The sequence below is a fragment of the Scyliorhinus torazame genome, chromosome 12, assembly GCF_047496885.1.
Source record: "Scyliorhinus torazame isolate Kashiwa2021f chromosome 12, sScyTor2.1, whole genome shotgun sequence".
In the NCBI taxonomy this organism is placed as follows: domain Eukaryota; kingdom Metazoa; phylum Chordata; class Chondrichthyes; order Carcharhiniformes; family Scyliorhinidae; genus Scyliorhinus; species Scyliorhinus torazame.
This window is the reverse complement of record NC_092718.1, coordinates 63,272,573-63,286,270: the sequence shown is the minus strand read 5'-3', so window position 1 is coordinate 63,286,270 and position 13,698 is coordinate 63,272,573. Positions and strand designations below refer to the sequence as shown.

At 42.2% G+C, this 13,698-nt stretch overlaps 1 protein-coding gene across 12 annotated transcripts in view; it reads left to right on the top strand.

The window, feature by feature from the left end:
* The window catches only part of zfand6 (zinc finger, AN1-type domain 6), a 90,046-nt gene that overhangs the window by 6,307 nt on the left and 70,041 nt on the right, over positions 1–13,698 (top strand). For 2 of the 12 annotated variants that reach the window (XM_072468784.1, XM_072468777.1), the window contains exon 1: positions 11,009–11,184. The exons of 6 other annotated variants lie outside the window; for them this stretch is intronic. In XM_072468784.1, the coding sequence (XP_072324885.1) occupies positions 11,173–11,184 (12 nt within the window). In that variant the 5' untranslated portion in view covers positions 11,009–11,172. Of the gene's footprint in view, positions 1–11,006; positions 11,185–13,698 lie in introns of those variants that run through there. 4 more of the 12 variants (XM_072468776.1, XM_072468785.1, XM_072468786.1 and 1 more) reach the window with 4 other exon arrangements.

Here is a 13,698-nt window from a genome sequence, read left to right as displayed (position 1 = left end):
GGAAGTCCCAACCCGCCCATTCCTGGTATTTAGTAAAACTTCCATGAACCGCTAAGGCATTTACATCTTACCTTAAATAAAGAGACCAATACTGTACACACTGCTCCAAATGTGGTCTCACCAATTTCCTGTACAACAAGTATAACCTCCCTACTTTTGTAATTGATTTCCCCTCACAATAAACAATAACATATTTGATTTCCGAATTGCTTGATGTACCTGTATACTAGTCTTTTGTGATTCATGCACTTGGACGTTCAGATCCCTCTGCACCTCCGAGCTCTGCAATCTCCCACCATTTGGACAATGAGCTTTTTAATTCTTCCTGCCAAAGTGGACAAATTTCACATTTCCCCACATTATATGCTGCTTGCCACATTTGTGCCCACTCGACCTATCCATATCCCTCTGTAACCTCTTTGTGTCCACTTCCTCTTACTTTCCTACCTATCTTTGTGTCGTCAGTACATTTAGTAACCATACCTCCAGTCCCTTCAAGTCATTTATATATAAATTGTAAAACGTTGAAGCCCCAGTACTAATCCCTATGGCGCACCACTCGTCACATTCTGCAAACCAGAAAAAACATGTACTTCATTCTGAAATACATGGGCTGGCTGTGGTAGCAGCAATGGTATGAACCTCTCCTAGCCCTTGTGGGAAGCGCTGCCTGAGAAACTAGGCTATGCTGCAGATTAGTTGTTGGACAGCCGCACCACTGTCAGTAAATTGTTAATTCAAAGGATTTCATGGCATATATGGCACAAAAACACGTAATTCTGCCCAAGCATTTAATGTTGGTGTTTATCCTCCGCATACAATTATAGAACTTACAGCGCAGAAGGAGGCCTTTCGGACCATCGAGTCTGCACCGGCCCCACTCAAGCCCGCACCTCCACCTTATCCCCATAACCCAGTAACCCCACCTAAACCTTTTGGACACTAAGGGCAATTTAGCATGGCCAATCCACCTAACCTGCACATCTTTGGACTGTGTGAGGAAACCGGAGCACCCGGAGGAAACTTACACAGACACAGGGAGAATGTACAGACTCCACACAGACAGTGATCCAAGCCAGGAATCAAACCTGGGACCCTGGAGCTGTGAAGCAACAGTGCTAACCATTGTGCTACCGTGTCGCCCCCTCATCATTTCTCCTCTAAACCTGCCATTGTAATCCTCTATTTCTTTCCCTCGGATGCTTATCTAGCTTCTCTTTAAAAGCATCTGTACTATTTGTTTCAATCACTCCCTGTGGCAGCAAGTTACACATTCTTACCACTCTTTGTTAAAGAAGTTTCTTCTGAATTCTCTATTGCTGACTTTTATATTGATGGCCAAAGTTGTGCTCTTTCCCCAAAAGAGAAATCTATCTCTCTCTACCCACTCTATCTAAACCTTTCAGAATTTTAAAGGTCTCTCTGAGATTAGCCCTGCTTTTTTTCAAGAGGCCCAGCCTGTCAATTCTTAATCTTTCCTGCACTCTCTCCAGCAGCTCTAGCCACAAGAACTATGAGGCCTAACCAAGGTTCGATCCAGGTTTTTGCATAGCTTCCCTACATTTATTCCTTTATAAATAAAGCCCAGTATTAAGGGTTTGCTTTTTCTATAGCCTTGCTAACCTTTTAATGCAACTTTTAATAATTGCTGTATTTGTACTTCTTTAGGTAAAGAAACAAAGGAACCCTTTGTTCCTTTACCCCTCATAGACTATGACAAGGTCATAGAATAGAAGTCTTGAAGGGTCAGGTCAAGACCTTTGCTTATAACGTTTCATTTAATTTAAAAGCCTATCCATTTGACTCAATTCAAGTTTTTACTTGTAATCAAATTGCAATCTGATTTTAGTGCACAGGTTATGATGGCTAAACCTTGAAAATTCAGATAGGTGTGGTCTGAAACTGCTGTATGTGTTCTTCGAATATTCTGCTTAAGACACAATTAATCTTGTAATTTTCCTCTATTCAATTTGGCTTTCAGGTCCTCAGAAGCCATTTTAGTTCATTATTCATTATTCCATTGCTACCAGCCTAGTCATTGCAGGGCGGCACGATGGTACAGTGGTTAGCAATGCTGCCTCTCAGCGCCAGGGACCCGGGTTCAATTTCAACCTTGGGTGACTGTGTGGAGTTTGCACATTCTGTCTGTGTTTGCGTGGGTTTCCTCTGGGTGTTCCAGTTTCCTCCCACAGTCCAAAGAACAAAGAAATGTACAGCACAGGAACAGGCCCTTCGGCCCTCCAAGCCCGTGCCGACCATACTGCCCGACTAAACTACAATCTTCTACACTTCCTGGGTCCGTATCCTTCTATTCCCATCCTATTTATATATTTGTCAAGATGCCCCTTAAATGTCCCTATCGTCCCTGCTTCCACTACCTCCTCCGGTAGTGAGTTCCAGGCACCCACTACCCTCTGCGTAAAAAACCTGCAGGTTAGGTGGATTGGACATGCTAAATTCTCCCTCTGTGTACCCGAACAGGTGCCAGAATGTGGCGACTCAAAGCTTTTCACAGTAACTTCATTGCAGTGTTAATGTATGCCTACTTGTGACAATAAAGATTATTATTGAAAAATTGTCCAATGGTTAGGTGGGGTTACAGGGAAGTGGGTCGAGGTAGGGTGCTTTTTCAGGGGTCTGTGAAGACTCGAGGGGCCGATTGGCCTCCTCCTGCACTGTAGGGATTCTATGATTCTGATTCTATGAACAACCAGTTATACTCCTGAAAGTTTTTTAAAATAGTCATTTTAAAATTCCAATTCTGCCCATTTTGAAATGCCCCGTACGCAACTGTCCTCGGAGACATGATTGCCCCTTGAACACCACAATCTTTCTAATAAGCTAATTTCAGTAAGGTGAATATAAGGTGTATGTATAAATATTGCAGCAAGTCTCTGAAGGATAGTGTTGGACGTAATCTAAACCTTGATGTTAAGTTTAGGACGTGAGCGCAAAGTTGTAAATTGATAGTTTTGAGTCACTTTGAGATCAGAATTTCAGTTTACGCTCTTCGGTCCATCCCTGAAATGGATGCAGCCCTAACTTTATTCCTAGGTTGCTGCTTAGCATCCTCCTTTTTCTACTTTCACTCGCCTCCATCCACAACATGGTCGATAATGTGAATATTCATTTAGTACCATGAAAAATACAGAGAAGTATGTTCCTGTGAATTGAGCCCACTGGGGCTTAATTGTCCCATTTGTCACTTTCTTCTCCCAGTCTGTCTCTGGATGGTATGGTTAACAGTGTCAAGGGTTGTAGAGAGACTAATAAGCTCATATGCATTATGACCACAATCATTGAGGATGTAATTTGTGATTCAAAACAGTCCAAATCAATGAAGGGTGGAAACAAAGCTGTGGTAAAGATGGACATGGATCTGGTAGATGACAAGTTCAAGGAGTATGGAGAAGGAAGGGAATTTGGAGATGGGGCAGCAGTTTATAAGACTGGGTAAGGGGTGGTTGTTGAGAGTTCTAAGAAGGCAGATTTTGACGGTGGTGTTGAAAATGTGGGAGGCAGCACATTAAAAGAGGAAACTAATTGCAAAGTTAACAAGCATGTGGCCAGGAAGGGCGGGGGGGGGGCATTGGTCAGTAGATTAAGGAAATTGGGTCAAGTGCGCCTTGGGTCTCGTGGCCAAAACGAAAATGGTATAAGTGGGTGAAGCTAGAGAAAGGCATTGGTTCAGAGGGAAGTTGGGAGAGGGCAGGGGGAGATTTTGCTTTCGGGAAGGGAGGGAGCAAGACACCCAACTGAACAGGTGACCTTCTTCCTGCTGACAAACACATTGTCCTTCCATATTGGTAATGTTTATGGTTTGTGCTGACTTATTAAAGAGATGCTTGATAGTGCAGGGAAGAGATCGTGGATAGTCTTTCATCAGCAGATTGAACAGTGGAATGTGAGGCCTGATGTGGCGTGATAGATGGCGGAACCAATTATGCATGGGGTACACTCCAATCTATGCACCTTGAAATTGAGGGAGTGGAATTGGAGGTCATACTAGCATTGGCAGCTGAGATAGCAATATTAGTTTTCCTTAAGGCCAGGGTATCACCTGTAGAGGTAAGACGATGGGAGAGCATATTGTCAATTTTTGGTATTTTTTGTTATTTACAGCACAGAAGGAGCCATTCGGCCCATTGTGTCTGCACCGGCTCCCAAAAGAGCAACCAAGCTAGTCCCATTCCCCAGTCCTATCTCCGAGCCCTCTAAATTCATCTATTTCAAATATATATCCAGCTCTCTTTTGAAACCTCCTATGGAATCCACCTCCACCACTCTCCCAGGCAGCGCATTCCAAGCCCAGCAACTATCTAAGTAAAGAGGTTCCTCCTCATCTCACTCCCCGCTCTCTTGCTGGCCATCTTGAAATTGTTACCCCCTAGGAACTGACATATTAACTAATGGAAACAGAATATCCTTCTTTACCCTGTCAAAATTGTTCAGAATTTTGTACACCTCAATTTGGTCACCTTTTTAATCTTCTTTGCTCCAAGAACAAGCCCAATTTCTGCAATCTTTCCTTGTATGTAAAATTACTCATTCCTGGTATCATTCTTAAATCTCTCCAGGCTTTAACATCCTTCCTTAAATAAGGTGCCCAAAACTGAACGCAATACTCCAAATGTGGTCTGACCAATGATTTGTGGAGGTGTAACATCACTTCATTGCTTTTACACTCTATGCCTCTATTTATAACCCCAAGGATGCTATAAGCCAATCTTTTTTTTAATAAATCTTTTTATTGGTATTTCTCATTTATAAACAGTTGTATATATACACATCACATTTTTCTCGCCTGCGCTAACTTCCTTTATTATACAGAGGTTTAGTTTGTCCTTCGTTTAACTGACCCTACGTGCCTTTCATTGCCTTCTGGATCGGTCTATGGTTCCTCCCCTTCCCCTGTTCAACCCCCCCCCCCCCCCCAGGTGGAGAAATTCCGAGAGGTCAGCGACCCAGTCTGCGGCTGTGGGTGGTGCTACCGATCGCCAGCCGAGCAGGATTCTCCGGCGTGCGATTAGGGAAGCGAAAGCAAAGGCATTGGCCCCCATGTGTAACTCTGGCTGCTCCGATACCCCGAAGATTGCCACTATTGGGCATGGCTTCACCCTCACCCCCACAACTTTGGACATTGCCTCGGAGAAGGCTGTCCAGAACCCAGCAAGCTTGGGGCAAGCCCAAAACATGTGGGTGTGGTTGGCCGAGCCCCTCTGGCACCGCTCACATTTGTCCTCCACCTCCGGGAAGAACCTGCTCATTCGGGTTCTGGTCAGGTGCGCTCTGTGCACCACTTTGGGCTGCATTAGGCTTAGCCTTGCACAGGATGAGGTGAAGTTCACCCTGCTCAGTGCTTCGCTCCAGAGTCCCCATCCTACCTCTGTCCCCAGTTCGTCCTCCCATTTTTGTCTGATCTCGTCCAGTGGAGTCCGGGCTCTGTCCAGTAGCTGTCCGTATATTTTCCCACATAGCCCACCTTCTCGCTGCTTGTGCCCCTTCTCGCTGCTTGTGCCTATCAGGTCCTCTAGTAGTGAGCTTTCTGGGGCCCAGGGTACCCCACTGTCTCTTTGCGGAGGAAGTGTTTTATTTGGAGGTGTCTCATTTCCTGTCCTTTTGCTAGCCTCCACTTCCTCGTCAGTTGGTCTAGTGTCGCCAGTCTGTGCCCTACGTAGAAGTCCCCGACCGTCAATGTGCCCCCGTCCCATCTCCATCTTTTGAAGGTGGTAGCTATAAGCCAATCTTGACTGTTTCAACTTGCCTGGCCATCTTCAGAGAATTATGCACTTGAAGCCCAAGGTCCCTCTGCTCCTGTACCTTCCTCAAGTTGTACCGTTGAGCCTGTTTGTCTCCCCATGTTTCTTCTACCAAAATTCATTGTCACATTTTGCTTCATTGATGTTCATCTGCCATGTGTCAATGTCCCTCTGAAGTCGCTCAGCGTCATCCTCACAATTAACTATTCTCCCTAACTTAGTAAAATCTGCATGTTTGAAATGATATGAAATGAAAATCGCTTATTGTCACAAGTAGGCTTCAAATGAAGTTATTGTGAAAAGCCCCTAGTCGCCATATTCCGGCGCCTGTTCGGGGAGGCTGGTACGGGAATTGAACCATGCTGCCGGCCTGCCTTGGTCTGCTTTAAAAGCCAGCTCTTTAGCCCGGTGCTAAACCAGCCCCTTATTAGAGATTTTGCCCTCAACACCCCCTTCTAATCAGAAAAAGCAAGGTTCCTAACACTGAGCCCTGGGTCACCACTTCCAACTCGTCTCCGGTCTGAGAAATGTCCATTTATACCTACCCCCTGTTTCCTATCTCTGAGCCAACTTCTAATCCATGCTGCTAAGGACCCATCAATCCCAAACATTTTAAATTTGCTAACCAACCTGCCATGTGGCACTGTATCACTGTGGGAATATGGTGGATAGAGGACAAAGGCTTGTAGTTGGCAGCAGAGAAGTGCAGTTTTAAATAACTTTTTGTCCGGGACAGACTTTGAATGAAGTTTGATTGGAGAAATTAGGAGGATAAGGGTGGTAAGTAATACAAGGATGTGATTGGTCTTATTCATTATCAGATGGTCACATGAGATGACAGTGGTGAGGGGGTGGTTTTGCAAGGGTAGAATTCATGCTTTAAAAAAAATCTCATGCTTTAAGAAAAATTGTGTCTGTTTTATTCCCTGCATGGCATCCAAGGATAATGCATGCTGCAGTTAGGAAGTCTGACAGATGGATTTTATTTTATTTCTTTTTTACAGGTTTTGCTCTTGTATTTTTTCTTGTTTTTGACTATTCTGTCATTCGCACCTTCTCTAGGCACATCTTTTGTCCCCTTATTTGTCCAATTGTCGCTCACTTTGGACCTACACCACCAACGTTTATCATTTAATCCCTCCTACCTTTCTATTTCAGGCCTTCCCTTTTGGTTTTTTTCATCCTTCACTTGCACAAAACCTATTAAATTTCTAACTTTTCCCAGCTCTGATGAACGGTTATTGACCTGATGTGCCAATTCTGTTTTACTTCTGCTGCTGCATATTTCTAGCATTTTCTGTTTTTATTTCTGCTCTTTCTTCCATCTGCAATATTTTGCTTTTGAAGCAGCTGTGTGGCTGTAGTCAGTGACCCTCCAGATGAAGTAAATCAGCTTGTCGGAAATTATGTCCAAAGTAGTTAATTAGCTGTGTTTCTGGTACTTTCACTGTTTTTACCTACATTGGGTAAGGTGCTGTAGTGAGTGGGTGGGACTTGCTGTAATGACATCACATTGACTGACAGCTAATCTTGTGCTTACTAAACAATAAGTATTTTGGTAAACCTGGGGGAGGGGAAAACCTGCATCCAGTCAGAGATACAAATTATGCAAAAATCAAGAAATTGAGGTATATGCTGGGAATCGGGATTTTTGAACAACTTTTAATTAGCGGGTTGTTTGGTAGAAAATGTTCAGGTTTGTAATCCCAAGGATGATTTTCTAGTACATGAAATCCTGCTACAGTCTGCTCGAATTAATCCAGCGTACTTGAATCTTCAGTTAATTGAGTAATTTGTTTTCTTCTATTTCTTTGAGTGTATTCAACATTGTACTATTGTACAGTGATTTTAGTAGGTGACTCAAGATTCATCTCAAGCAATTTTCCTCAGATGTAGCAGTTGACTGAATTTTAAAGTATTGAATTACAACAATAAGTGCTATCCTTCAAAAGCAGTTCTTTTTATGTGAAGTGTTTTGGGATGTTTGTGGAGGTGTGACTGCCTAATCTAAACTCCAACCAGTAGGACTAAAATTCATATATTGGACCAAACAGGATTTATTTAATGGTTATATTTTCTATCAATTGATTGCCTCTATGTGAGATGTGTAATCATCCTTATGTTTTATTTGTACTTTATCACATTTAAATCTGTACTTGGGGGATTGCAGCTTGGTGACATTTGGATTCTGCTGAATTAGATGCCAACAGTGACCAAGATAGACACTTCTGCAAATGTTTTTTATACATATGTAGTTACAGAAATAGGCTTGCACTGGCCCCGACTAGACTGTTCAGAAGACCAAAGTGCACTTCATTGCTCTCTTAATTAAGAATTTTTTTTTTTTTTTTTAAAGTAACTTTCAATCTTCCAGGTTTCAATTTCTATAAGTTTGTTCTAACTGCAGAGCCGTACTTGGTGGAAACCTGTCTGTTTGAATGTAGGGTAAAATACATTTATTTCAATTTAAAATGCTTGTTTATCATTGAACCATAGAACTTACAGTGCAGAAGGAGGCTATTCAGCCCATCGAATCTGCACTGGCCCTTGGAAAGAGCACCCGACTTAATCCCACGCCTCCACCCTATCCTTGTAACTCAGCCTAACCTTTTGGACACTAAGGGCAATTTAACGCGGGCAATCCACTTAACCTGCACATCTGTGCTCTGTGGGAGAAAACCGGAGCACCCGGAGGAAACCCACGCAGACACTGGGAGAAAGTACAAACTCCACACAGTCACTCGAGGCCGCAATTGAACCCAGGTCCCTGGAGCTGAGCCCCCATGCGGTTGAATTTTGTTCAGAAAATAGTATGTGCATACATATGTTAGTTACCAGTGCCTGGTTTAGCTCAGTTGGCTGGACAGCTGGTTCATGATGCAGATCAAGGCCAGCAGCACAGGTTCAATTCCTGTCCCGGCTGAGGCCCTGCCTTCTCAATCTTGCCCTTGCCTTGGGTGTGGTGATCCTCAGGTTAAATCACCACCAATCAGCTCTCCCCCTCAAAAGGGGAAAGCAGCTAATGGTAATTTGACATATGGCAATTTTTACTTTATATCTTAGTTTTTTTTCTTTTTTAAAATAAATTTAGTGTACTAAATCATTTTTTCCAATTAAGGGGCAATTTAAAGTGACCAATCCACCTACCCTGCACACCTTTGGGTTGTGGGGGTGAATGTGCAAATTCCACTCGGACAGTGACCCAGAGCCGGGATCGAACCTGGGACCTCGGTGCCATGAGGCTGCAGGGCTAACCCACTGCACCACCGTGCTGCCCACTTTATATCTTAGTTGAATTGAGTTTAGAAAATGATTACGGCTGATGTAAAATAAAAAATGCAGATTTGCAAATAACATTGCTTGCTGTCTGTATATTTGTGGGAATGTATTATTGGATTTTAATTAGGAAATTGACCTGTCATGTTGCTGTGTCTGGCCACAATCTGGCTGACAGCACCAGGTGTAAGAGAGCTGTTCTTCCTGTAACCAGTGCTGGTTTGAGACTAAATATGTCAGATTGAGACACGGCTATGCAACTTCTAGCTACCACCTAGAAAGACCAGGGCAGCAGATGCATGGGGACACCACCACCTGCAAGTTCCCTTCCAAATCACTCACCATCCTGACTTGAAACTATATCTCTGTTCCTTCGCTGTTGCTGGTGCATGGTGGCACAGTGGTTAGCATGCTGCCTTTCAGATCCAGGGTCCCAAGTTCAATTCCAGCCTCGGGTGACTGTGTGGAGTTTACACTTTCTCCCCGTGTCTTTGTGGGTTTCCTCTGGGTGCTCCGGTTTCCTCCCAAGGTCCAAAGATGTGCAGGTTAGGTGGATTGGCCATGATAAATTGCTCTTTAGTGTCTTAAAAAAGAATAGGGGGTTACAGGGATAGGGTAGCAGCGTATTAGGGTGCTTTTTCCAAGGGCCGGTGCAGACTCGATGGGCTGAATGGCCTCCTGCACTGTAAGTTCTATGATATTTTATGAAAATCCTGGATTCCCTCCCTAACCCCGCTCCATTGTAGGAACATGTCAAATGTTATAGTAGCCTTAATGGTGTTATGCCCTGTATTTTACACTTTCTGTCAATACTTTTAAAAATTGTACATGCAGATACTGTTACTGTTGGCTGCTGCAAATGTGACTTGTGGCATTTAGACCACAGATGGTATCAAGTCCAGTCTGTAGCGCATACCAAATTAAACATGGACATGGGTGAGGATACTTCTATCATTTGTGGAATTCGTGCATCTTCTTGTTTAAGGCTGAGCCAACAGCTAAAGACCATGGAGTTTCCAGATGGTCGATCTCCATCTTTCATACTGGACAAAAGAAGATCAAAACTCAATGACCACCATCAACTTCCCATTGTATCATGATGGCCTCCCTCCATCCAAACCAAACTGGGTGGGCTTCAGAAGCATTAACCCAGTGGCCATGTGGTCAAAACTGATTTTGGGGACTGCACCCTCACTACCCAGAACCTAGCAGAACCAAAATAGTTCAAGGTTCACCTGAGAACCAAGCTCCTGGATATTTTATTACAAGAAATTTCAACCTACTCTCAACCTGTTCGCTTTACAAGGTCCTCACTTCAACTTTAAATCATCAAATTCATTTAAGCAACTTGGCCTGTCTCGTGGGAGATCAGAAATCATAAATCAGAGACTGAATTAACAGTTATCTCTAAAAGTCTAGAATCTTTATATGTATCCAGTTTTTGTGTATGCGCGTGAATAGGACTGAAGACGGGATTTTCTGCATGCAGTGGTGTGTTTTATGGTGACGGAGTCTGCGTGACATGTTTATTTGATAAGTGTGTGAGAATACATAATTTTCTATTTTAAACTCTCAATCTTGCTACTGAATTATTTAATTGGAATGCACACTCCAAAGGTAAGAAAAGACTCACCTGTCTCCATATAAAAATATACAGATTATGACCGTAAAAGAACACAATCCTGTCTGTGACAATGGAAAGTAAGTTTTTTTTCCCTAAAATTTCTGATTTCTTGGGAATGTCATATGTAATTCCATGCTGATTTCAAGAAAACCTTGGTAAGCACACAAACCATTTTAAACTAGCATTCTAGATGAATATAACTCCCAAAAGCTGGATATATGATCAATTATTTTAACAAGCTGTATGTGTGCTAAGTTAGTTTACTGTACTGAACTTTGACATGAATTTTCCTCAGCAAGTTCCAAATGCACGCTCCCCAGCCCCATTGGTCAGGATTCCTGATGAGTGCCTGGAAAATGTGGAAGACATCTGGTGCCTTGGAAGTTATCTTTCACAAAAGGCTGACATTGACGAAGAAATCCATCACCTGAAATCTACTGGTGCAGCCTTTGGCTACCTGAGGAAGTGTATTTTTGAAGATCACAACATCAAAACTGAAACCAAGCTCATAAGATGTACCATGCGGTAGTTATCCTTTCCTTACTGTATGGAGCTTAAACATGGACAACGTATAAGAAGTAACTTAAAAGTCGTGCCATTCATGTTGTCTTACAGGCAGGCACCACACATATTGAGGCTATGACCATCCGCCATCAGCTTCATTGGGTTAGTCATATAGTTCAATTGTCCGGATAATAAGCTCTCAAGCAGGTTGACTTCTCCCAGCTCAGTCAGGGCAGACACGCCAGAGGACCACCGACTAAGAGCTCCAAGCGTGTGCCGAAAGCCAACATGAAGAAATGTAACATTGACATCAGCTCCTGGGAGACCATTGCCTTTGATTGAACCAAATAGCGGCTGTATGTGGGAAGAGACCCAACAATGACAGTGAAGAGACACGAGCAGCAAAAAAAGCATGCATGACATGGACTGATAACACACACGACTGGATATCCCACTTGACACGATGCTCTATGTGCCATAAATAATAACTCTGCAGGTCCCAAATTGGCCTCATCAGCCATCTTTAGACTCCAGGAAGATGATCACCCTTGCTATCAAGGATTAGCCAATATTTTAAAAATCCACGGTGACCTGAGAAGAAGCAGACCTGTGAACGTCCTATTTAAATGAAAGATGTGAAGCTGCAATGATTAGAAAATGTGAAACCAGTCTTGGCTATTTAATTTCAAATCATATTTTGGTGATAATAGCAATCTGGCATTTGGTTCTGCAATACTTTGAAGCAAATTAGTTTGGTTAAACTTTTAACCAGGGACGCTGATGCAGACATGATGAGCCAAAGGGCCTTTTATGTGCTGTAGACCTCTATGATTTAAATCCAATTGTATTGGCTGATGCTTATTTTAATGTTTTCTATGGTTTTGTGATTGAACATTTCTGCAAGATTTTATGAGGAAAATCTTGCGCCTCTTTGGAAATTGAACTACTTTTGATGTCTTTTAATCTGCTCATATAGAATATACCTTTTTATGGCAGTGATTTAACAAATTCACTTTCCAACCTAAGTTTTAAATCTTTCCCTGTGTGGACTTATTTGTTTAACTTCCTCCTTAACTCACCTCTACACTTACATTCCCCTTATTATTTTGGTAATTTGATAAGTAACGGCGTTCCAATTGCATCATTTCATTTTTATTCCTCCTTTTTAAATCCCCATTTTAAAAAAATTTACAGTGATGCTTATTTCAGGGTTTTCTTGGAGCAATCAACAAATTGTCAGAGGCTGTAGTGTTTAGTTCTTAAAGCTTTAAAGTCTAGAAATGCAGACCAAACTAATAGATATGAGTAAGCTGTCTTAATATTGAAACTGAAAAGATGTCCAATTAATTCAGTTGTCAGTTTACATATTCTAGTTATACTGTTTACCGAATGATTGTACAACTGGTGTAATCACTTTGAATGTTTTTCTGTACTCATTGCAACCGTAAATGTCTCCAACCTCCCAACACTGGCAGTAGAAATGAAGCCTGAAGTGGCTAAAAAGCAGGGTGTTTTAAAAAATGTGGTTATTGAATTCTCCCTCTTGTCTGTTTTAGGTAGTTGAAGCATTATTAGTAAATTGGTAACTCACCATGACGGTAGCATGTAGCTTTTTTACTGTCTTGCTCTTTCCCTCTCCCACTTGCATACTCTTTTTCCTCTTTTTTTTTTTTCCCAGCCCCCCCCAAACCAAAACCAAATGTGCCTGTTGCTATGTCACTGTTCTCTTGACCTTTCATCTTTCTCAATTGTGTTGTTTGCAATAAGATTTATTTTCTAAATGCATATTTCCCCTCTCCCACTTGCATACTCTTTTTCCTCTTTTTTTTTCAGCCCCCCCCCAAAGCAAAACCAAATGTGCCTGTTGCTGTGTCACTGTTCTCTTGACCTTTCATCTTTCTCAATTGTGTTGTTTGCAATAAGATTTATTTTTTAAATGTATGTTTTATAGAAGCAATCATGAACTTTAGGCAATAATTTATGGTTCCTGAATTTTCAGCCCAATTGTTCAGCATAGCTAAACTATGCAGGCCAGAAAGGGCCAATGTTTGATTCCCTTCTGTGTGAGATTAGCTGAAATGTCCAGTAGAAATCACTGACTAGGCACAGCTTGGATATACGAATGCTGTTTTAACCACATACAGTAATTTTAGTAGAAAACATTTTGGATACATGCAATACAGCTCAATGTAACACACACACACACACACACACACACATATATATAATTATATATATATATATAACATCTACCCATGCGGTCACCACAGAAGTATAGTACTCTGATAAAAGCAATGACACACTTTCTTTTGTGTCTCCATTTTACCAACAAATACACAAAATCAAAACACGTGACAGAACACCATGCGATGAGTTTTGTGAGCACGTGCCCACAATCATGTCTGTTACTCAGTTGACTCACCAGAAATGCAATTAGCTATGTCTACAATATCAGTTTGCCACAAGTGACGAGTGCCCAGCAAAGAGTTAAGGCCTTGGGAAGGCGAAGGACATTGTAATTGTATAGTAGTATGT